The 26,446-nt window shown below is 37.4% G+C and overlaps 1 protein-coding gene across 1 annotated transcript in view; it reads right to left on the bottom strand.

Moving 5' to 3' along the window:
• Positions 1-26,446, bottom strand: part of MLLT10 (MLLT10 histone lysine methyltransferase DOT1L cofactor) — a 102,987-nt gene that overhangs the window by 13,093 nt on the left and 63,448 nt on the right. Inside the window, exons 10-13 of the mRNA XM_081882779.1 lie at positions 19,094-19,272; positions 5,912-6,029; positions 4,543-4,615; positions 43-197 (exon numbers count right to left, since the gene is read on the bottom strand). Coding sequence (XP_081738905.1) covers positions 43-197; positions 4,543-4,615; positions 5,912-6,029; positions 19,094-19,272 — 525 coding nt within the window. The remainder of the gene's footprint in view (positions 1-42; positions 198-4,542; positions 4,616-5,911; positions 6,030-19,093; positions 19,273-26,446) is intronic.

The following is a 26,446-nucleotide window of genomic DNA, read 5'->3' as shown; positions in this document are numbered from 1 at the left end:
TGTTCAGCGTTTGAAACAGGCAAGACAGTATGAAGTACTTACTGTCACTAGGGGTGCCCTGTTCTAGCAAGAACTGTTGCCCTTCACTCCATTGCCTCTCCAGAAGTTGCTCTATAGTAACTGGCACCGGGGGCAAATGCTCCACATTGCTATTCCCTGGCTGATCATAACGAATCTGTAAATTACTTACAGGCGACCTGTAGGAAGATTATAAATTATATTTAAAAGGAAGAGGAGGGAGGAAAACCCCACATAAAAGACCCAGCAACTTTCTTTAGCTGCTCCTTAACCCCTTGCAAATCAACATTCCTTAAGATCCCTTACTGGCTCCCATCAACAATGGTTTAAAATAAAATCCCAGCATGACAACAGTTCTTAGAAAATTTCTGTTCAAAATACAAAGCTTCTCTTATTTGGATAATCTAATTTAAAAGTGCCCAGATGAATGCAAACCTCATCAGCTGATGGAATGTTTTGCTGATATAATCAGCCACAAGAGCTCTACAAAAGATATATATGTATATATCAAGCAACACCTTTATACAATGCCAGGCAATAAAATACTTGTCAAATTCCTGAGGTCCTCCATAGTTTATGAAATTTTGCACAAATTCGCTTGTGTGAGATTTTAGGAAGAAAATGACTGTGCCATTCAAATACTTATGGCTTATGTTTTGATCATCAAATATCTTTGGAATCTAGCCCAATGAATAGCTAAAGAAAAAAGAAATGTAACATGCTATTAATCTCTACTTAAAAGGCAAGGCTTCTGTATGATGTAGTATAGGATCTCTGTATAACTGAACCAAGCGATTAAGACACTATACTAAAGAAAAACCTTAAGTATAACAGCAGTCAATATGACATGCAAGAAATTAAAGGCACATGTAGACAGTATAGCTAATTTAGGTCACAACAGGAAATCCTGATCAGCATGTAATGTGACAGACACTTTTACAATTTGGAAACTTTTGTTTCTTAAAAAAAAAAAAAATTAACACACACAAACCGAGAGCACATTACAATTTCTTTGAAGACTGTGACCTCATTGAGTCTTTTGAGGGCCAAGCATTTCCTGTGTCAGAGTCGAGAGATAACATTACAGCAGCTTCCTATCAAAATTATACTTCAGACATTTTTAAATTCATCTTAAAAATTAAAAATACATATAGACCTAAGATGCTGGTGAATTCAAATACTTCCTGTCCACTTAATTACAAGAATATTGCAATTTCCTTCTGACATTCACAGTTTTCAAGTATAGATTCTTGAACATGACAGCACAAAGCATTTCCCCCAGCTCTCTGCCTTAGCTGGAGTAAGGGCACGTAAAAAGCTACCTACTATTTAAAATACATGTAACTTCTGTCTTAATGCGGCACCATTTATATCAGTATCAGGGCTGCTTTGAATTTAACGGGCTTTGGATCCAACTCTTCCTATTGCCATATTGCATAATCTCTGTTGGTTTGACTAGGAACTCAATATTCAGCCTATTACCGCATGTAACTAATGAATCTATGCCCCTATTTCCAAGTAACAAAAATAGTTTCATCTCACATTTACTTAATCTAGTTTAAAGCACATAGAAATTAAGAGAATTGCTGAGAAACATGCAGGAGAACTAACACAGTAACAGAAAACAAGACCACAAAAGTCTTGTTTTCTGGCCTGGTATGTAGGATATACAGTATTTTTTTGTACTGAAAAGATCACCAGCAACATCCTGCATTGGGAAATATTTTGTTTAAAATCAAAGCTGGTAATCAGAAGAAATAGGCAAAAAGGAAATGAACACAAAGTGTGAATTATTTCATAAACAGCTAACATTCAGTTGGACTCTAGATCTTCTGCAGGATACTATCAGTGAAATTACTCAATAAGGAAAGCAAGTGGCAAGTGACAAAGATCAGATTTAAAAGTATCTTATAATTTTTTATTCCACTTCATTTTTACACCCTTGTAAACAGTTAAAAGCTGTTCTTAAAGAACAAAACAAGTTAAAATAGCAAACGGAAATCTCATTTTCACAAGTGGGTATGCTGGGGTAAATCCTAGCCAGAAAATAAATAACCTAAAATTGTGTAAGTGGTCCCCTCTAAGTAAGCAAATCTTGATGATAACTAACTATAGAGCTGGAGTCAAGTGAAATGGGATGCTAGAAAGCATTAAGGGCGAGAAAAGACACAAATAATTATGTAATTCTGTATAAATCCACATTATGAAAGTACACATATTATACCAAATATGATTTTTTTTTCTAAGAAGAAATAATATCTATAGAATGCTACTGGAATACAGAACATCTTCCATACAAGATTAAATCCAATCAAGAATTACACCATTTGAAGGAAAATTCAGAGCTCATAGTATGGAAATGTATAATATCATAAACAGGGTAAAGTAGATATAAAACTGCTATATACTCTTCAGTACAATGCAAGAATTACATGACACCAAATCCATTGTTCTTCCTTGCAAAGTATACTAAATCTGCAATTGCACCACAGAAGTGGGGCAATATACTACATTGGTTAAAATACAGTATTAAACATATTAATCTGTGGTTATTAGCCAATGTGACCAGAGCACTTCTGCACATAGTCTCTCTCAAAGGGTGCAGAGTCGACTGCTGCACAAACCTCCATTCACTTATTTGGATGCATTGTGGGAGATCTGCATAAGCTCTATGTTAATGATTGTGCATTATACAGGCATATATGCTTAGTAGACTGCACTAAATCTAAACCCTTTGAATGTCAGGAATTGGGGGGGGGAGGTGCAAAGAGCAGATCATCCCATACCTGCATATTTCTCGAACAATTAGACAGGGCACTAGGTTTACCAAAGGTCACTGGCTAGATCTAAACTGGCAGTTTTTATATATAAAATAGTGGAGTGTGATTAAAAGATACATTGCCCCTTTCCATTGTTTCATGTACAGTGTCAGAGACAGATGTGTTGTCTTACACACAATTTTGCACCCTTTTTAGTATATTATAAAACAGAATGGGATAAAACTGAAGGGTTTCATAAAATCAAAATACTTATAATCTAAACACATGTTTAACATGTGTTTTATACCTACAGGAGTTATGTCATATAAGCATAGGCAGCATTTTATTTGCAAGCCTATGTTAATAATGTTTCACTTTGTTATAATTACATATAATCCATAAATAACAAATATATCTGAAGAAGAGTTGAGTGCTAGGCCATAGTCCATAAAGACCTGAAGCAAACCTAAATTCCAGTGAAATCAATGGTACTTAAACAAGGAGAATTTCTGTGTATTCTGTGCTATTATTCCTCTATTTATGAAAGAGTTCTGAAAAGGGACAAGACCCTAATAAAAATACTTAAATAAAAAGTTTTCCAATAATCCACATGTTTACCAGACCAAAAAAATTGATCAAAAGGCTTAGTATGCTGCAACACTAATAAGAAAATATATTACATTATCCGTTTTATTTAATTTTAACTAACTAATGCATAATGGAACCCTACAAACAGCTCCAACAGAGATAAAGATGTTTAAGGAAATAGATCTATATACGTAAAAGGCTTAATTTGCAATCTGTCACAGTCCATCTTCATAAGACTTTTGAGGATTTGTCCCTAAGACAATACTGGCCTGATTCTTTAGAAGTGAATATATTTTCAGTCAGTCTTTGGGATTTGCAAGCTCTTGAAAATCAGGCCACAGATCACTAACATTCACTTTACAGTTCATTTACTCTTGTACATGACACAGCACTTCTGATTAGATATGGGACATTGACATGCCTCCACTAACAATGTTTTTTATTTATTACCAACTTATTAAATGACTGCTGATACTGCTGCAGCAGCACATAGTGCTATTCTATCATTAAGCAAAAAGTTTAAGAAAGCCAACCAATAATTATGAAATGTTTTTCCCCCCCACTATATTCCTCAATATACAAGCAGTGCAATACCATCTTTACATGACACTTAGCAGCAAATACTATTTCTTTAAACAAAGACACCAGCATAAAGTGATTAAATTCTGGTGACCAGTGTTTCAGTTCTGATCATGTCTACATTTTAGATTTCATTGCCTCTGGAAGAACTTTCCCTTTTCCTTAACTACCTATCTTTTTCTTTCTTTAACACATTTAAAAAACACATTTAACATATAAAATGTTTACATTTAACATATATATATATATATATATATATATATATACACACACACACACACACACATATTTTGTGGCTGCTGATACACAGGATTTTACATACAAATAATCAACTAGCCATATAGGTAAGCCAAGATTATGTCACAATTGGAGGGATGTGGAATTCCCCAAAGCCATTTTCATACCAGAGGTAAAATATATTATTTTATTAGTTAATCCTGTTAAGTTGATATTGGGAACATTTTTCTTTACCCCTCTAGACACAAATCTGTACAATTCTGTTCAGCCTAAATGAAAGCATGGCTGATAAGAGATAAAAGTTTCCATGCCTTAAAGAATATTTCCTTTGCCTTAACTCACGAGTGTAAATACTGCTTACCGTGGTGAAAGGCTTCCTCTGGGTGAACCTCCCCTGCCCACAAGGCTCCGGCTATTGTCTCCAAGATCTTGATCTGCAGAGTAAATATTTCAAAGCCAAGAGTGACTCTTTCCGAGATAATATTTTAAGATGTTGCAGATAGGGAGATCCTTTCAAAATGTAATCCAGTATCTGGGAGTTGCTAGTAACACTAGAGAAGGTTACCAGTTTAAAACTGCTAACTGCAGTGGGGAAGGCATTGTCCGCACACATTTCTCTGAGCGTAGCAGGCCAAGGATTAGCCTCAGTCCTTTCATTGCTTTCAGTTTTATAGCACAGAAGCATGGCTTGCATTTCCAGTACCCTCCCCTCAGCCACTTTTAATTTCTGCAGCGAAAGTAATGAATCACAGCTGTGGACAGCTAATCTGTATGCTTATCACAGCAAATCCCCAGGCTTTGTATTTTTGTTAACACTTTGCATCCCAGGAAAACCCATAAACCGCCCTGTATATTTACTTCTTATCAGTAACTTTTCCCCCCCAGAAGTTCCACTAACAAATGTTAAAGCATACATTATTTTTCTAAAAAAAGTTAATGCCTATTACTTTAAAAGTGAAGAAAAAGAAAGATGGAGAATATGAGATGTGTTTAAAATCTATCATTAAATACATGGAAGCGTCTTACTCGGTAGGACTCAAAAGGGTTATTTTTCCCTATGGCCTCTCAATAAAATAACCCTATCTGCCCCCTTCAAGGTTGCCCTCCCCCTATTCTGCAGCAAATGACCTCTGGCCTCTTAGAGGGCAAGACATGACTGATCCATTCTTGGTAAACTGCTAAACTCATTCCCTTCCCCCAAACAGGCATGACTATTACGACATGTCAACAAATCCTTAAGGATGGAATGAAACAAAGCAAATCCAGCAGCTCATTAGATTTTTTTTTTCTTTTTAAGCCAATACTATTTTTTTTAAAAAAGCATCATTTTTAAAAACAGTGCGAAAGTTTGCGTAACAGGATCTCGGTCACACAAACTTGTATATCGTGCAATTTCATGAATTATGCAAATAAAGGTTTAAACTATTCACAACAAACCCCAGCGCTGCTCTCCCCTCATTGCAGAGAACTAAGAGAACTGAACGCATCAATCACAAAAGTCACAGGAGACATTGTTGCATTCCTGCCTGCTCATGGCTCTGCTTAAACATTTACATTTCAGACAGTGGAAGATACACAGCAATGACTTCTGCAGTAAAGCAGCATTCATTTCCAAAAATGCAGCAAGCTGTTCAACATGCAGCTGAACCAAAAGCAAGAAGGAATTAGCTAAAAAATATCCTTTTAAAAGATACGGTGCAAAAGAGACATTTTGAAAATCTTTATCTTGCCTGTTTGACTATTTTCAGACTGAGATGTAAGTGCTCCCATTGTTGAGGTGGGGTTCAGCCTATTGCCATACGTATGAGATGGAGGCAGGCTGAGAGAAGATCCAGGTAGGGTATTTGCCTATACAAAAATAAAATTAAAATAGGTTTATACTTTTGCAGAGAAAAACCTAACAAGGCATCACCTGAAAGTGTCACAAACTCAACACAGGCAGTCAAGAATATCACACACGTACAGTCTTCAAATCAGGCTTAGAACCAAATAAATATATTTGAAAACTAAACAAACATTTCCAACTTTATGATACCGTAGACGAGTGTTTCCCAAACTTAAAATAATAGCGGGACAGATGATTTGGGGGTAGTTTTAACAATACATATTTTAAGTCAAACAAAAGAATTCTGCCGTAAGCCTTGCACACACATTCCTGGGGATACACGTATCACACTTTGGAAAACGCCGCTGTAGAGCATTGCAACATCCAAACTAATCCGCACCAGAAATGGCATGAGCTACCATTTCAAAGTAACTGCTACAAAATGTTGGGTAACACAGAATTGCTCACATTTCCAAAGGACGCAGGCAATACCAGGGCTTGGCTGCATGGTGACCATGTGGTTTTCCTAATTATTTAATCTTCTTAAACCATTTACAGAATAAGGGCAGGTAGACAACAGATGTCTCACAAATGCTTGGGTTCCTTACATCACGAGAAGGCAATGAAGGTCAAAAGATCCAACTTCCAGCTTTATAGTTTAACCGCATAGAGTCATATTTCCTTTGTTGTGCTCTATCATTAGTAAAACCTGAACACTATTTGGTTACTTCCTATTTCATTTACACGAGGAAACCAAGTTTTTGTTTTTGTTTTATTTTACAGAAAACACAGCCATTACAAGTACATTTCTATACAACGTTGGGCTCCGTGAATCACAGCTCTGCCCCAACCCCCTTATAAGGAAGTTCAGTTTTGGCAGCTGGCCAGTTCAACTTACTGAAGAGCTCATCCAAAATTGTATTCATTCATGTTGCTAACCACAATTCTGAAGTTCTCCGCTGGGACTTGTGCCAAACAAGCAAAATGAACCCTTGAAGAGATAAAACTGAGGAGGCTGGCAGAACTTTTGTCTAATCCGGCGTAATAAAAATACCTTCTTCCCTTAACTCTGTTACTTTCTACTAACATAACTCATTTAATACTCAATTTGGAAGCTTGGTGAACTGCTACCAGTTCTTCAGAGAATTGCTTTTAAGAAGAATATATTATAGATTTCAGCCTCATGGTATTAACGCAGAGAAAGTTAAACACTTAAAAATTATAAATAGTTTTAATTTAAACTCAAAAAACATGAAAATTTGTTTTTGAAGAAGAAATTAAATTTTAAGGTGTAATCCAGCCAAAGTTAAGTGTCTGATCACAAGCACACTTACTAGGGAGTAAGCCCCACTGGAAAATTACTTTCTCATAAGCATACTTGAGATTGTACAACACAACCCATTGAATTCAATGGAATAGTTAAACTTGTGTTTGACATTAAGATCAACAGATTTTTAAAATGCTGAAATTGGACAGCTTGTCCCCCCATTTAAAAGAAGGTTGACTACCTGCACACAACATAAATACCATAAGCAAAATATTACAAAGTATAAGCTGCATCTTTAAAAGAATCTTACTCTGCTATTAGGCTTTGGCCTCCAGCCAACATGTTAAGCTTCTACAAATGTATACATTTATCAACTATTTCAAAAGAAAGTCAATAGCCCTTGCTTATAAACCAAGGGAAAATTGTGCCCCAAAGCCACTCTTCAAGTTTTTCTATTTTCATGTGCAAGCAAAGCACTGACAAGAAATCACACACACACACACTTGAAAATTTCGTGATTTAATGCATTGGATGATGTTCATTATTAGGGTAGACGTACTGAAATAAATGACTTTAGTCCATTTATTTCAATGGGTCTAATTCAAGCGATGATTCAGCTGGATATTATCCAGTGCTTTATCTGCTACCAGAACAGAATATTTTTACATGGAAGCATCAGTAAGTAAGTCAAAACCCAAAACAAAGACAAAAAAAGTATTTTGCCTATTTTGCACAAAATACCAAGGAAACCTGGGATATGAGAGAAGATACTTATGAAATACTGAATTTTCATTACTAATTTGTGGCGTAACACTGGCTAAATCCAGAGCGCAGGTAATTCCTATTATTCTGTAAGAGAATCAAAAGGGCTGAATCCTTTGAACATTTTAACATGTTACGAGATAAGAAAAAAGGAATGAATTACTTAGTCCAATTCATACAATCACTTGCATCATTTGATGGCTCTGTGCTTACAGTTCAATCCTTAAAGTTCAATCAGTGACAGACTTCCTGGCAAGAATACTTAAGACTGCCAACTAGATTATTTGCAGCTGAATGTGTGAAATGGCTCTATTGAAAAGAACCGGGGCAACATAGATCTTTTGGTGTGCTGCTGTAAAATGGTTTAAGGCAGCACTTCCCAGTTTCTTTCCTCTACAGGCCACTTGAAAATTGTTGAGGGTCTTGGTGCACTTAATGATTTTTCTGCCTGTTGTAGCAATTGTGATGCACTTTGCTAGATGCTGTATGATTTTTTAATTGTATTTTTATTGCTTCTTTTAATTCTTTTATTTTAATTTGCATTCCATATAACTGAAATTGTAATACATTAAAGTATGGTATAAGAAATAAAATAAGCAATAAAAATATATAATTAAAATCAATATGGATATTTAATACGGGCATGCCATGGACCACCCGAGTGAAGCTCATGGATCACTGGTGATCCACAGAAAACAGTTTGGGAACGCCTGATTAAAGGTGTTTGGTTTTACGCTACTTGTTTCTTTAATTTTCTTAGATCGTTTTTAATACTGCTGTTTTTAATTTAATTATATTATGCAAGCTACCTAGTGAAGATTACGCACTAAATGGCAGCCCAAATTAAGTATGAATGAGAAAGTTCTCACTGTGGTAGCTGTTCAGTGATGGCTCATTCACACACACAAGTTGCCACTCGATGCAGTACTCAGTGAATATTCATGGAGTTGAATTATGGATTAGAAGAGCAATTTTGAATTCATTTGTATAATCATATACATGCAAACAATATTCTTAAGAAAGCTGGAATTACACGAAATAAAAATACTTTGTAGGTTTTGCCCAAGTCCTAATTCATTTACTGTCCTCTTAATTACCCTCCCAAAAGGTCCTAAGGATTAAAATGCAATAAGAAGGCAAGTCCCCGAGAATTTGCAGAATTTATACAAAAAAATGCAGGTCTTTGCACTTAACTCATTATTCCTCCTAGCACAATAAAAGTACTATGCCCATTTCCAATACAATAAAACGCACTGGTGAAAAGCAGAGAATAATGAGTGCTTAGTTGTTTCCCCATCCAAGTCCAACTTTTTTGCTGCAAGCATTTTCCTGTGCTGATTCTAGACATAGCCCTTGGACAACAGATCCACTGGCAAAAATCCACAGAGATAATTTCTGACAAGCCCAGTAAGGTTTTTAACTCCCCACACACGGGACAGCAAGACCCCATGCTATAACACAAACTGCTTTTGAGACCCAGCCCTTTCAGAAGCAGTTTGCTATACTGAACAAGGAACTGCTCAAGAAACACAAGCTCCTTGAACACATAATTAGGAGTGTTGTTCTTTGGATCCTATCCATTGATTTCACAGAGATTTAGCTGCAAGTAGTAGGTTTTTTATCTCATCTTGCCAAACATGCAAAAATTGCTGGTACCTTTCCAACCATGGTAGCTATCCAACCCACCGACTAAAACAGGACAAAAGAAAATAATATTTTTGAACATTTGAAAAGCGAACCCTTTTTTTTACTACACACACACAAATTTAGACCCATTCAAATTCAACATTTTGCAATATTTTATAGTTCCCAGAGATGTACACATTATATTTCAAATATTATTCCTAAATTGCAATAAAAGCTGTTTTAATCAAATTGGTCATTAATTGGGAAGTATATCATGAACCAAAACACTGTCAGGGGGAAAAAGAAATTAGAGGCAGGATTACTATTTATATAGGAACTTAATTTGGACAGGAAAGTAAAGTATCCCACTGCTGCATTGTTTAAAGGTGAAGTAAAAGAATCATGTTTCATTTGAAGTTGAAAAACACTGAAGAAGCGTTTCTTTAAAAGGCAGACTCATCCTATCACTACGTTTAAGATAATGGGTTCAAACATGTACCAATATGCAGTTCTGAAACTGCATTTCACTTTACTTCAGCTAACTCGGTTTAATCAGAAACATCAACTCAAGACTGAAATGCACTTTCTATCCATGTGAAACTTAACTTTAAAGATGTTTCAGCACATAGATTCTGGACACTTACAAAATGCCTTTTATCTATAGGTAATGCAATGTACTAAAAATAGAAGCAGATCGTGGAAGGTATACCTTATAAAAATATCATTTTAATGTTCTGATTAAAGGCAATACAGAGACCTATACCTAGTCTCTGTGTTGCATGAAACAGAAAAGCAAACTGGGTAAGTCAATGTTTTAAATAAGCCATTACCTATTTAGAATTATTTGCTTAATGACATGAGGCATAATCCAGAGCAGCTCATATGCTGTGCCCATGCACAAACAATTTCCATAGGCTCAAGAGAGCCTTATTTCCCCCCCTCCCCTGACTACATGCATGCACAGGCAGCCAGTCAAGGAGATGGTAGGTCTGTGTTTGCCTTCCATACTCCCATCCTGCCCTTCCTCTCTGGTCAGGGCAGGTTACTCAGGCTCAAAAAGCCTATTGTGTTGCACATGCAGGTTAAGAGTAGGGGCAAGATGAATGGGTCTCCATTGTGAACAGACACCCTATGCACATAGGAACTGCACCAACAGGAGAGTGGGTCGTGCCCTAAGATTTTATTAGTAGTTATTTCTACATCTAGCAAATAGCCACATGATGTGTCCCTTAAATTTTAAGAAAATCAATATGTAAGAATAAAACCTGGCAGAACACTTTTTTTCTAAATATGACAGAACCCCTATAGTCTTAAAAATCAAGCACAAGCACCCAGTCACCTCAACTTTTAGGATATTTAGTATTTTCTGATACAGCCCCCATTCCTGTCTAAGCTCCCCACGACTAAGGTTTTAATACTCAGCGTGTGATGAGAGATGAAACCAAGTGTGAACAACTTTCAGGTCCCATGAGTAGGCTGACTGTTGAAGCTGTCAGGTTCAATTGCATCATTCCGACATTATTCAATGCCCCAAACTTCACTCTAATTGTTAGGGGCTTAACATATTCAAAACCATTGTTTAGGCTAATGCTGAAATGCCCACAGTTGAGTTTCCATAAAGAAGGGGGAGGGATTTAATTGTACTTAAACCATTACTGAACTCTCCTTCATTCATGATAGGACAACAAGAAAGGCCTGAGCCACCAATTCCAAAGCTGCTTTGTAAAATCAGTTTATATCCAATAAATACCCCCTTGCAAATTAATTTTTTTGTTAATAATTGTTGAGGGTCACAATTATTTCCATACTTTAAAATTAAATGAAGAACAGCATCATTATTTGCTTCAGACCAGAAATATTTCCTTTTATTTTTTAAAATTCTTTATCATCGGAATTTGGAAAAGAGGATACAAAGATTATCAAATATATTTTTGCCAAAGCTAAAATGGAAATATATTCTCCATATAGATGTACTTTAAAAAACTTAACCACTGTAATTTTAATTGGAGATCCTTCGCCTCTCTAAGATGACAAGTGCAATTTTTGTTCCCTCTTCTAGTGGAAGTTGTTTCAACAAAAACACTCAAAAATGTCTGATATCCTGTTGGTATTTATGATTTTTTCCCCAAGTGCTGTTCATTTTACACAGGGTTTACAAAGGGCGATTTGCTGTTAAATCATAGCTATAGCAGGGACGAACAATCTGTGGTCCTCCAGATGTTGGGACTCCCATCAGCCCCAGGCAGTGTGGTCAATAGGTGGGATGATGCAAGCTGTAGTCCGGCAACACCTGGAGGGCCACAACCTCCTCTGCTTCATACAGACAAATAAATCTTAGTTATTTAACATTACTGAAAATTTAAATATCAAAAAAAAGGGAAAGCTGATGTCCATTTTAAGAACACTCTGTATTTCCCACAGAAAATAACATGTAGCCATATACAGTGGTACCTCAGTTTAAGAACAGTCAGGTTTTAAGAATGATTTGGTTTACAAACTCTGCAAAATCAGAAATAGTGCCTTGGTTTGAGAACTTTACCTCGGTCTAAGAACGGAATCCGAACGGTGGAAGGGCACCGGCGGTGGAAGGCCTCATTAGGGAAAGCATGCCTCGGTTTAAGAACGGTTTTGGTTTAAGAACGGACTTCCGGAACGGACTAAGTTCATAAACTGAGGTACCACTGTAGTTACTTATAATATAAGCCATGAAGTCACTAGATGCAAAGAGCTCTAATCAGTACTGTCTAATCATTAGCTACTAAATAGCTTAACTTGTCTTCTAAATTATCTGATACCTTTATTCCAACATTTTTAATATTTACTGTTAAAAGACAAAAGATACCTGCCAGATACTAGCCCTCTGATTGTTGAAAACCCAAACAGAACAGGAGAGTATGTCTAGGATCAAGTGGAGATACAACTTTATGTTGAATGCGGCTTCAAAGCTTTCTGTCCTCCAGCCAAATGCATATACTGTGAAGACACTGCTATTACAACACCGCTCACTCTCCAGCAGGAACTTTGGCGAAGTCAGATAATCACTGGTGTACATTTTTTAAGCAAGCAAGCAAGATTATAGTCAGGCAATGGCATGGCATATTACTAAAAAAGCCTAACACAACATAGTCAATTGCCCCATAATGCACACTAGTCAATTTCAAACACTGTTCTGTACAGAAATGCTCAAAATTCACAGTATATTTATATAAGGGCTTTGCACTATCAGTGAACTTTGGCCACTCCCGTGAAAGGTTTTGCACACAACCTTTCCAAAGTTATATCAAAATTCACGGAAGTATTTTGACATCTTTTCATCGCAATGTAGGCTCTTACCAAAACACGCACACAAAAAAACCATTTTTCACATTCACTGCCATTACTATTGTCTCAGGAAGCTAAACTGAAGTAGTGCTACACTCAGTTCATCGAAGAGGTCAATGTGCCTCAGTTGCCTGGAGACTGATGGTTGCTACAGCAGCACCAGATAAGCCCAACTAAATAAGCTTCAGCTCGAAGGCAGAAAGCATTTACTGCTGGACTGAAACATTGAAGCAGTTGTCTCAGCATGCAGCAGTGTGCACAAAATCATGCAACTGTCTGTCAACCTTGCTAAACTGTATTTATACAGGAGGCCTGCATTACTGAAATCAGTTTATTAAAAAGTAAAGATTTTAATTGGGCAAAATACTACCACTATGAGCAACTATGATTCCTTTGTTCTTCTAGTAGAGTCACATGTTGTGTGGAATTTTCCCTCTGGCAGTAAATTCTTCTCTTCCACCCCAAAGTCCCCAGTCATAATGACAACGAAATAGGATTTTGCTTAGTTTTGTCTAGTATTTGATAAAAACTGTTCAAATGCCATTTTAAAGAAAAACAAGACAACACTTTAATGGAAATCTTCCTACATTCTGAAACTTTTACTCAAACATAAACACCACTAAGTGAAAATATTATTTCTGAAGAAAGTCAAAAATATGATATTTCTGTTTTAGGATCTTTACATTAAGGGGAGGGGGGAGAGAAAGTGAATTAGATATGGCTGCTTTTATGCCTGCCAGCCAGAGGGGGTCACTGCAGAATGATACAGATAACACTTTTCAGAAGCACACAGGAACTCAGGACAAAGTTCAGGGCCTGACATACAATTCTCCTATACACTTGTGATGAAGCTGCTGCACACAGCCATAAACCATTAACAACTTAAATAAGCTAGATGACACTGCTGCTCTATCACTCCTTTCAGGAAAAATATTGCAGGCATGCTTCACTTGTCTCCCAGATATGTTTTACTTGTCTTCAACAATAACATTAAAAGTTTTGAGAACATAATAGGCAATGCAAGTACTTCTGAATGCTTTCAACCAAGCCAATGAGAAGCCTACTTGGGAGCACACTCCGGTACCTGTCTACTCAGGAGTACAGTACATTGAACTCATTTAGTTTAATGGGGATTACTGACAGGAAAGTAGATAAAGGAATGCCACCTTGCAGACACATTTTATTTTACTAGGTTATGGAAACAAGCCCAAAGGGGAGCACACATTTGTTACATGTAAGTCTATGACTTACTATAACTACACATGTTGTCTCCTTCTAACTATCTGACTATTTCAGCATAAGGTACTGAATGATATGTTGCTCTTTATGTACTATTTATTTACACAATGAATATTATTTAAGTACATCAGAAGCTGGCCAGAAAAACAGTAAAACTGGTAACTGGCAAAGTTATAAGGGAAGGAATTATAGCAAAACAATGAATTTGTCGCATCTTCATTACAAAATATCAAGAAATATCAAACCCAATTCATTTTTCTTGAGTAATATATCACAGTAGTCATCCAAGCCTCAATTGCATTCTCTAAAGTAGTTGTAAGTTTTCAACTATTCAGAAAACCAACATGTTTAGAGTCAGCTTTTGTACTATGAAGTTACAAGATTTCCAGAATCACTTAATATGAACAAATTGACCAATCATCTGTCTTGAAATGGTCAGAAAGATTTTTATAAACAGAATTAAGGATGTGGAAAAGCAGCCATGCTGAAAGAACATCAACATACCTTTAACCAGAACATGTTCCTTAAAAGTTTAGGTTTTGGCAGACAGAGGTATGTATGGTATATATTCTGTTTCTGACCAAGTTCTTTGCCAGACACATAAAACTTAGCAGCTATGGAATAACTTAAGATTCTGTTATATAAAAAAATTATATTGGGAACTCTTAAAATGACAGAAAAACCAAAAAGTGGGTAAACTGAGAGTTGTCAGAGATAAACTGTGTGGCTTCACAAGGGTCTGTACTGAGAGTCGGTATTCTTCAGGTCAGCCTTCCCCAGCCTGGTGCCATCTTCCATGTTTTGGCCTAGACCTTATCAGGCCTAGTCAGCAGGCCTGAAGTGGTTCAAAACATTTGTGGGGCATCACATTAGGGAAGTCTGCTTTAAAGTATCTACAAATGAGGAGGACTTTTTGGTTGGAATGACTAGGAAAAGCGAAGACATGGGTGAATAGGGCTCAGTTTTCCATTCAAGCGCTTGAATTCTGACCAGCCTCCAATAGTTTTGCACAAGTGTGGTGGGTTCCTTCAAGTCACCTGCATCTATTCAAAGCTAGCTAGGGCACGGCAGGCACTTTCTTTTTTCAGCCTTCTGGAGCAATGTGGATTAGATTGGCAAGAAAATTGCTACCAATTCTTTGTACTTATTGTATCATGTGGTTTTTTATGGGGTTGTGCTTTTTTTAAAGCAGTAGTACAGCATGTGATATGTTATACATTCAGATTTGATAGATGGCTACAGATAAAATACCTCTCAAGCTTTCACTTCATCCCAATATACCATCCCATAGCATACCATGTTTGGAGAAAGGTGTTACGGGTATTTGGTCCTTTCAACCATTCAGTAAAACCATACCACGTGCCCACAAAATTGTCTTCGCAGTCTGGCCATCTGAAAACTTCAATTTCTCTGCTAGTGCATTATACCAGACAAAGTTAAACTATTCTTGTGTCACACATACACCCTCATTGTTGCAACACCTTGCTGTTAACTTTTTGCAGCTACCCATAAAAAAGTAGCTGCAAAACAAGATTTAGAGTTCTCTAAATTGGTGGTTCTCAAAAGGTGTGGCACACCACACTCATGTGGCAGGAGAGAATGGCAAGTGTGGCAGGAAGATTCAAGGACAATCAATGAAACATTTAAACATTTCATTCGTGCTGATGAGATGATAGTTTGTCTCAAATTAAAGATAATATAAATGAGATTAGCCAACGAAAGCAAGTTCACACCTCTCATCAAGTTAAGGTAGGAGGATTGTTTATAATTACGTTTTGGGAAGGATTCATGTTCTTATGTAGCTGCATTATTTTACACTTTATGAATGCCCCATGATCATATTATAAAGTAGCTGTGTCCTATGTTATAAATCAAGTACTGCTAAGAGTAGTTTCTTTCTGCTTTCCAATGTATTTCTTACCAATTAAATTTTTTGGTGTGGCACAATCAAATTTTTATTCTGAAAGTGTGGCCCAAAGGATGAATGTTTGAGAACCATTGCTTTAAATGGTATCATTGTGCTATTCAAAAATAGTCAGATTTTTTTATTAAAAAGAATAATGTATCCCAACCATTTTTTACACTTACATCAATACCTTATCAAACAGTTACTGAATGTATGGACACCACATCAGATATCATAGTAAGAGATCAGGAAGGACAGGTGGGACCCCCATAAAAGTAATTATGACTGGCAATATCCACATTTGGGATTGTGTGAAAAAGTGATACAGCAATAACCAGTAAAGTACAGCACAAATGCCAAACTGAAGCAATAAATATAAGCAAATACAAAATAATATATGGCTTAGTGTTATATAACCTATTTGTTAAACAAGCCTACAAACTATTTAGCATCTACTCTCTCTGCTGCATCTCCTTTTATATGGAATAATCAGACTAAAAAATTATGAATACCTTTCCAAAGATTATGCCTGTTTGTTAGCACATAAATAACAAACAATGTTCTTCATTATATATATGACTACCAGAAGGAACAGCCCTATGAAACCATGACACACATGCTTGCAAAGGCAGAAATCATATCATTGGAAGCATCTGTATACTGCAACAGAAATAAGAAAAAAAACTCAATTGCAGAGAAGGATAAAAATGAAACCAGACTGAATGAGGAAAAGAAACACCTTTTTACTTACACATAACTGTTTGAAGAATCTTGCAGATCTCTGTATTAACAGCAACTGCAGCAACTAGCTATTTTAGTAGAAGGGTTTTTGTACCTGTATTTATTTCACCTGTGGGGCCTGGAAGAAGGGTTTTGTTAAAGGGGACTCTCTTTAATTAACCCCTTTGGTGCTGAATTTAAAACTTTTTATATTCCCTCACAATGGATGGTGGTTGTTTTTTAAATGCCCCAAGCTTTTTAAAAGACTGCCTTTTTATGTTTTAGGCACAAAAAGCACTGCCAAGACAGCAATTATGCTAGAACATAGTAAGCATTTCATCCAATCCAGTACCAAAAGGGTAAAGTACTAAAGGGTAAGCAGGTGAAGCTCCATCCCCTTTTCTCATGTTGTCTTTCACCTAGCAGAAATACCATAATGTTGCCCATTTTCTTATTCTTCTGGCAAAATTTACAGTGAGATGATAAGCAGGCTTTGGTGCTACTAGCTGAGGTTCTCCTTTCAGCTGGAGTTAGCAAGAGAAACTTTGTTATGAAATTTCTGCCTTCACAAGGAACTATGTTATTATTTGGAGGTTGAACTCCAAAATGAATCATAAATAATCAAGGCTAGCTCTTTCTCCTAAAAAGTATGTTCTGAACACAACTGAATACAGGAGCGGCCCAAGACATTTTGGCACCTGAGGCAGATCCCAATGAGGAAGAAGGTTCAAGGAAGAGCTACGCCAGGAACCAGGAGGAAGTATGAAAGATCAGGTTCCATGATTTGAAGTGAGCTTCCAATTCTGAAACCAACAAGTGAAGGAGAAAGAAGAACGACTTTGGTGTTCAGTCTCTTCGTGTGCCACTGAATATACAGTGGGACTGTGCTGTGGAGCCCTGCCCCCAATATTGCACCTCCATACTTGTGGAGTCTTCCTGAGTGGTTTAGAACTCTTGCTTCAGCCAATCACCCTCAACCTCATGTATTGAGCTGACATGTTCAAGGGGCAGAGCTTGGAAACATGCCCCCATTTCTCAAATATTCATTCCCACACAAGGAGCCTTAACAGCAGAAAAGGGCTCAAATCAGAGAGGGGAAGAAGCTTGTGTGCGAGCCTAGGGGGTGAAAAACCACAACCAAACAATGCAAATTGCAGTGATAACTTTTTGCTTATACATTAAATTGTGGTGTGTGTTTTTTTGTGTGTGTGTGTCACTTGTGATATTGATCTATTTTTAAATTTGTTCTTGTATTTATATTACACCCCCCAATGATTATTCTTAGTCAAAGCAGAGTACTTTTCTTTTAAGCCCTCAATTTACAGTCCTAAAGACATTTTAGTAGAAGGGTTTTTGTTCCTGTATTTATTTCACCTGTGGAGCCTGGAAGAAGTGTTTTGTTAAAGGGAACTCTCTTTAATTAACCCCTTCATCATTGTGTATGCTGACTTTGGGGGCAATCTAAACTCTGGCAGAGAAGCAGCAACCCACATTGACAACCCTGCTGGCCAGGGCAGAAGGTGTGGGAGATCAGGCCTAAACTGAGTCCGATGCTGCCACATGATGGCAGTGGCGCTGGCTTAGGCATATCCAGCAGATCCCAGGCTAGTTCAGCTGCTCCCCAGGTACATTCTGGGCCTTTCCACTGGCTGCTGCTAGTGGGGATCCCACCACCAACATTTCTGCCCACCTGGCAAACAAAACAAGCAGTTCCAGTCTGGCAAAGTGATGCTGACTTTAGCACGCAGGCAAAAGCCAGCATGACTAGATGGAGGAACACTTCTGCCCAATCCAAACCACTACCACCCCCAGCCAGGAATAAAGGGGGTTTGGATTGCAGCCTTAGTTATAACCCAATTATAATGTCTACTTTCAATGGAGATCTTATAAGGCACTTATTGAAAGGATTAGCTTTGGAAGGCAAACACTGGCACAATGGGGGGTGGGGGGTGGGATGGAAATCTGTCGTAATGCTAATATTGAAACCACAGTACGCAGACACTCTGAATACTATTTGCAGAAGTTTTATGAAACAAGTGAAGAGAAGCTAACGGGAAGTCACAAATATGAGAAGGTTAGTTATTAAAGTATTTTTATCCTGCCTTTATACATAAAATATCCAAGGATTTTAAGACTTAACATATTATATTGTTCAAATATTTGTATTTAGTTAACTGAAATACAAATAGCCAATATGGCTCATTTGTCGTGGCAGAATATCTCACCAATAAAAAAACCCAACCTACCTGAGTTGTAGCAACAGTTGTAGTTACAGAAGGCGTAGAAGACGGAGACAAAGTTCCCACTTGCTGTACGTGACCAGAAGACTGCTGAGGTAAATGTGAACTGGAAACAGGAGTGCTAGATCCTGAGCCAGACACTGTGTTTGGAAAGGACACTGCTACATCATTGCTGCTATAAATGCCTGAAAGAAAGCACACGTACAAATGTCTTTCTGGATTCATGAACCAAATTAGTACTACATTAGTTGGATCTAAAGAAGGCCCTCTACTGCATTTTATATAAAAACAAGGAGTTCATTAAAAGGCATATGAAACAAGAACAATCCTATTGTGAAGTGGCACAAACAAATTTGCAACTGTTTGCAGGTAGGGTAGGGGGTTTTTTGTTTGTTTGGCTTGAGGATTATAACTATAACCTGGAAAATATTTTAAGGTTAAAAGGACAATTATTTAAACAGTCATAAATTGCTACATTGAGTAATAATTATCACCCACATAGGTTAGCCTTAACTCTTCCTATAACGGGTTGGTCAGAAGCTTAAAAGTCTAGCTTTTAGATTCTAAAATGTATCGGCAATTGGTCAAGCTGCTTGGACAGCAAGGAGAGGAGGAGAATGTTCCATTGCACAATGAGAAATCTTTGCAGTGTTGAACTGTTGTTCTTAGCACTACATTCAATGCAACCCAATATCATTGTGGAAGATTGGTACAAAAACTTAGGTAGAAAACAAGGATGACACCTTCCTAGATCAGATTACCTACCACATTCTCAAAGGGGGGAGAGATGGTAGTACAGTGGTACCTCTGATTACGTACTTAATTCGTTCCAGAGGTCCATTCTTAACCTGAAACTGTTCTTAACCTGAAGCACCACTTTAGCTAATGGGGCCTCCTGCTGCCGCCACGCCGCCAGAGCACAGTCTGTTCTCATCCTGAAGCAAAGTTCTTAACCCAAGGTAATATTTCTGGGTTAGCGGAGTCTGTAACCTGAAGCGTATGTAACCCGAGGTACCACTGTAATGGAAGATTCCAACTAAGAAATTCCTGACCTATCTTGTTGAAAAGTTTATCTTCCACAAAGTAAAAGAAGAAATACGGGGACCAGCTACCATGCACCTGATATTCATCAACCATAAGAACTTGTTGGGCTGCTGAGGTGAAACAGCAGAAAGTGTAAGTGACCACAACATCTTGGTATTCATGATACTGAGGAAAGGGAAAGCTTAACCTAGCCAAATGTGCACCCAAGACTTTAGGAAACCTTATTTCAGTATGTTTTTCTCTTACTGATGTTGATTCCCTGGATGACACTGGGTTTGATAACCTTACATGTGGAAGTGATCTAGTGATTTTAGTATACCACATGCTACATATAAGTCAGCAGTATGATGTGATAGCACAAATAGCAAATGGAATTCTAGGTTGCAACTAGAGAAGTATAGTGTCCAGATTGCAAAAAAGGTACTACTCTATTCTGCTTTGCTTATACTTCTCCTGTGTCCAGTTCTCGATACTGCAGTTTAAAAGAACACTGACAAACTGGAATGTGTTCAAAGAAGGATGAGAAAGATGGAGAGAGGCTGGAGATTTTATGAGGCAAGGTTGAAGGATGTGCATGTTTAACCTGAAGATAAGACTATTAAGCAGCGTCATGCAGATGAAACAACCATTTTGTTTTCTGTTGCTCAAGATGGTGGGATCTTAAGCAATGGATTCAAATTTCAGGAGAAAGAATTTAGACAAACATTTGGAAGAATGATTGTTTCAATCAACAGAAATACAGCTGTTAAACAGTAGAACAGATTGCCTGAAAAATTGTGAATTCTTCTTTGTTAGAAGGTTTTTAAGCAGAAAGCTGATGGCAACCTATCAGGGATGCTATAGTAGTGGGTTTCCTGTATCAGCAGGATGACATTAGATGAAATGAATTGTTGAGGTCCCTTTCTACCCTAGAATTCTAAATTGCCACTTCTTCCCTACTAGCTATAAATACATAATCAAAAGGCCAGAACCAATATTCAGGGACACACTAACTAGCGCCTAATTAAAATAGTTGACTTTTAGCTCTCTGAATGCCATTGGGGTGCAACCTTGGATTGCATAATGAACTAAGGAATAATGTTTAAGACTAAATATCTTTCCATGTATTTTTCTAAAATAATAGCTGGTCAAAAGTGTAAGGCAGCTTGAGGTATACCTCCGTACTGCACAGCTATGAATGGAATCTAGGAAAGCCAGTCACAAAAATAATTAAAGAGAAAAAAGTGTTAGTAGTAGAATAACACTATTTTCATTTTGCTACACACAAAAACTGTAATAAAAGGAACCTGAGGAACTATTGACCTATCAGCCTCCTGCAGGCATCTACAAAGTTTTCACTGAGGTACTGAACAATTGACTCACTATAACCTTGGATTTCATCCAATCAATAGAACATACAGACCTTCAATCAGAATTTTGCACAAAAGACTACCTTTTGTGATAAATGAACCTGTGGAGAACATTCTAATATAACTTACCATCCTCTACAGTATTCATAAACTACAAGACAGCTTTTGAGTTTGGAGAAAAAGAACTCCATGTTAAAATTGTTTTAATACACACACAAAAGAATATATGTATAGATGTGGTTTTCAATGAAGAAGAATACATCTCTCTGCTGCTATTGCTCTGATCACTTACCTGTAAAAAGCGTTTTCTAACAGCTATTATATTGATTTTTTTAAAGGCTTCCTGAGTGCATTCAATCATATTGCTTATTTTATGAATGAAATGATAGTATTAGAAAACATATCTGAGAAATGTTATATAAGTCATGGATTGTTTTCCTACAATAACTTTCCATTCAGCAATATGCATATTTTATTGATGTCCATAAACCTTCAAAGAAGGTTTTGCCTTTATTATTATGTTGCACCAGGTTTTACTTCCTATCATTCTATATTTGATATGTTTATTAAAAGCTATTTTATCTGTAGGCATACATTGTGTATTTTAAATCATGGCAGGCTGAGGGCATATTGACTTAGTGACTTTGTGACACCAGCAACTGCCACAACAAATTTGTACACCCCTTCATATCTATTTGCATGATTAAAATTCTCAGTATTAAATGTAGCTACTGTATATTCCTTACTTAACACTGTTAAATCAAAACACCATTAAAGTAAAACATTACTCTCATAGCATTTGTTAAGAGTCTTAGACCAGGACCCAGAAACCCAGGGTTAAAATCCTTACTCAGAAAAGAAGCTCACTGCCTCTCAACCTAACATAGTTCACAGAGGGGTTGTGATGATAAAATGGAAAAAAGAGAGCCTTGTATATAATCTTGAGCTCACTGGAGGAAGGTGGGATATGAATTTAATAATAAATAAGACAAATATACTCAAATATTACAGGCTTTTGCCAGGCTTATAGCACTTACAGAATCACATTACTACTAATGATGATGTTTGGGAGGGGGAAAATAAGTACTTTAAAAATTACTAATGGGAAATTACTTCTGATGAACATGCAGGGAGATGTAAATGAGGAAGAAGCAGTGGAAAAATGAGGGAAAATGCATCATAGCAATCTTGGAAAGTGGACTGAAAGTGGACTCAGAGGTGAGCAACATAACAGCTATTTCTGGACACACCGAACTTTTGGCAGCATGAGTATATAATGGAAGATTCTGCCAAAGTAAGGGACAGGAATACAAATTCTGGTCACTGTGGAAGAACTTACTTCTTCCAAACACTACCTAATTTGGTGTGAATCTCAATAATTATACAATACCTTGACTATGCATCCTTAAGATAATGCCTTTTTCTCAGGCCCCACTAGTCTTGAGGCTGAATATATGCAGACAACGCTATATATGCAGACAACGAATGTGTGTATAGACACATTTTTGATGGCTGCTCTACAAGCCTGAGAATAAGCACCCTTCATTTTCAGCTACCTTTCAGTGATACGAGTTAATAAAGAATGAGAGAGCATTCCTTCCAAGGATGGCTTCAGAAATCGAAACATCCTGGAAAGCACAAACAACCATTTTGCGCGCGCACACACACACACACACTCCGCAACTTACCACAGTCCCTCTTTATTTTAGGACACAGCTTTCCAAACTTTTCATGTTGGTGACACTCTTTTTAGACATGCATTATTTCATGACACAGTAATTCAGTTTTACTACCAAACCAGAGGTTAAATTAACCCCCTTTCAGCCCCAGGAGGAGGATGGAGAGCATTCGCACAACACACCTATACACTGCAGCCAACACACTAACGTGTTGTGACACACAGTTTAGACAGCTCTGTTCCAGGATGTTTGGCATCCTCCATATTTCTTACCACTTTTGGAACCATGCAGTTACATACCAGGAAGCTGCCAGACACCTATGTCCAACTATCCAACAGAAAGAACTAGGCCCGGTTAAGTGAGGTGGCAATTCTTTTGGATTTAACATGATGTTGTATAAAACGTAATTTTTCTGGAAGTAGTTGGTTTTAAACGCTGTAAATCCTGCCCCTCCAACCTTCAGGATATGGTTTACAACATCTAGAATTTAATTACCAAACTTTGAAATATTTCAGGTTCCCGGTGTATTATTTTCCTCCCACTCCTGCCTTCTAGATGTTTCACCTCAAGGCAGCCTTTGTCAACCTGGTGCTGTCCACATAGTTTGGACTACAACTCTCATCAGCATAGCCAATGGTCAGGGATGACAGGAGATGCAGTTCAAAAGGTCTCAAGGGTATCAGGTTAAGGAAGATTGCATTAAGGAGGGTCATGAGATAAAGGAAAATACAAACTAAAATATTCTCTTATTTTCAAATCATGTTGCAGTGTATGCAACAAAAACATAAAAGTTCCTGTCTTAGTCCAAGAGTTGATTGCCCCTTAAAAAAAGCTATACATTTTATTTGAAGTCTTGCAGAGTTATCTTAAATGGAAGTTGCACAGTGGCATGCTTCAATATTGTGTTTTGGACAGCCTCCCCCAACTGGTGCCCTCCAGATACTTTGAGCTAAAACTCCCATTATATCTGCCCGCAGGCAATGCTGGCTGGGATTAGTTGACAGCACCAGGTTGGAGAAGGCAATAGTTGTGTTTTCAAATATATTAATTATTTAAACAAGAATCTTCAAGCATCACTGTTTGAAATATATTTTCCTCTGCTTGTTGTGAATGTAAATATTGCTCAAAATACCAGCTTGGGTGCTTTTGTATTTTTTTTTCTCCCTACACATACCCTTGTCTGAATAAACCTGAACATTCACCATTTTGAATATTTAATACCAATGTTTAGCATCACAGGAGATATTATATAGCATCCAAAATCATCTTTATATGGAGTCTTAATTTTCCTTTATAAACCTCAAACAACATATTTTGTTTTTTCTTCCTCAACAACTTTTTAAACAGGCTTTTTGAAGTTAAGGGCTGATTGCTATCTTGCAAATGAGCTACCAGGAATGTGTTCTGTGGTAAATTGATTCCAGATGCTCAACGATGATTGATCCTAAGAAGGCGTCTTAACTTTTATTTTCTTAAGAAATATTTACAAAAAGGCAGTTGCCATTTACACTTTAAGGAAGAGCTATTTCTGGGAACTGAAGTACTTATAGAAAACTGAAGAAATGACACATCATAACCCAATTGCCGTTCAGACTTGTACTAAGTTTATATCCCACCTTTTGGTCTCCCAGATCAACAAGGCAGCAGCAAAAGAGACTGCTCTTTGGAGAGTTCAAAAGGAGGGTACCACTATTGAGAGAGCCCCATAAACCTAGCTTCTGATGGCTGGGGCACTAGAGCAAAAGACAATCTAAGTTTATGGCATGGATGGTATGGGAAAAGTGCTCCCAAATGTTTAGGGCATTGAAGGTAAAAAGTAGTACTCAAATGGTAAGTAGCAACAAGTGACATTATTTTAATACTGATGAAATATGTTCCTAGTATCTATCCCCCAATTACCATGTTTTTAGCCAGTTCAGAACTTTTCAAAATCTGCAGTGGCTGCTTCATGTGCAGCACATTAGAATAGTTTGAAGTTAACAGAACATATATAATAGTGGCTAGATTATTTCCCAAAAAAAGGGCACATGTGACAAAGGTAGACCTGGATACAGATGCCACCTAGCCATCCAATCTGCAAAACTGCTCCTACTGGGTAGTATGACCCCCTTTAGAACAGGCAAAACATTTACAAGACTGGGCCATCCATCATCAACATCTCCTAGTGTGAAGATTACATGTAAATTAATTCACCCCATCCGGCCTAGTAGCAATTCTAGGCATCAGTTCGGAAAATTTTCTACTACACTTCAGTGTCACGTTTCATCTGTTGCTGTCCTGCAACACTGTTGCAGGACAGCAACGATGCCTCCCCTGGATCTAGTGGATGTGCTGGAGGTGACGAGTTTTCCCCGGCTTTGAGCCCTTTTCAGCTTCACCAAGGCCCGGGAAGTGGATTGCAGCTTGCCTGCCTATTTATAATTTCAGGCTTCAATATCTTATTTACAACATCTTTTTTTACTATGTTCTAGGTCTAGGACATAGGAAGAAATATAGATACATCTTTCTGTTTGTTTATTTTAAAAAGGTAGGTTTCCAGGGGGGCACTGAGTATTTTTTTTAACTGAAAGGGGGGCGGAATAATAAGTTTGGGAAACTCTGGTCTAAGGGACTGAGGAAAAGGTTTCCTCATCCACTTAAGGTTTTATCTTCCTCTCTTACAAAAATGTGGGCAGTATCCCCACATTTCCTTGGGGGACATTAATTGAATGGCACCATTTTTTAAGTAATACCCCTAAGCTAAGCTAAGTCTAATCAGCTAAGTCTAATCAGCCAAAATGAGCTATATTAGGGCAAGCAGGTGGTAGGCCTAAGCACTCCAAGAATCTTGTACACATCCTTGGGTGACAAAACTGCAACCCACCCAAACAAGCCTACTAATGGATGCGGTGGATGTGTTGAATAGCAGACATGTACACATTGTACTGCCCAGGATAGAAAGGATATCAGCAACTCTTAAGTGCCTTGCAAATAACCACAGTAAATTACTGAGGATCTCCCATGATCACATTTCTAACCTGGTTATGAGATATCTCTAACAGCAATGAAAAGCTCTGCTTGTCAAGTTTTCCACCACAGCATTTGTGCTATCATCCTAACTGCCTCATTAGTCTCAGCTCTTCAAGAATCAGCTCCAGCAAGCAAATAATGGCAATCACTTGAACTGATTCCCTGTTCCAAAGGTTAGTCATGTTTGTTAGTTAACTGAAAACTTCCAATGAGCTTTCTGAAAACCATCAGCCACCAGGAACAGAAAATTTTAATCTCTCTGCCATTGTTTACACATA

This window comes from Podarcis melisellensis, assembly GCF_964234715.1.
Source record: "Podarcis melisellensis genome assembly, chromosome: 12".
Lineage (NCBI taxonomy): Eukaryota > Metazoa > Chordata > Lepidosauria > Squamata > Lacertidae > Podarcis > Podarcis melisellensis.
This window is presented reverse-complemented; position numbering and strand designations above follow the sequence as displayed.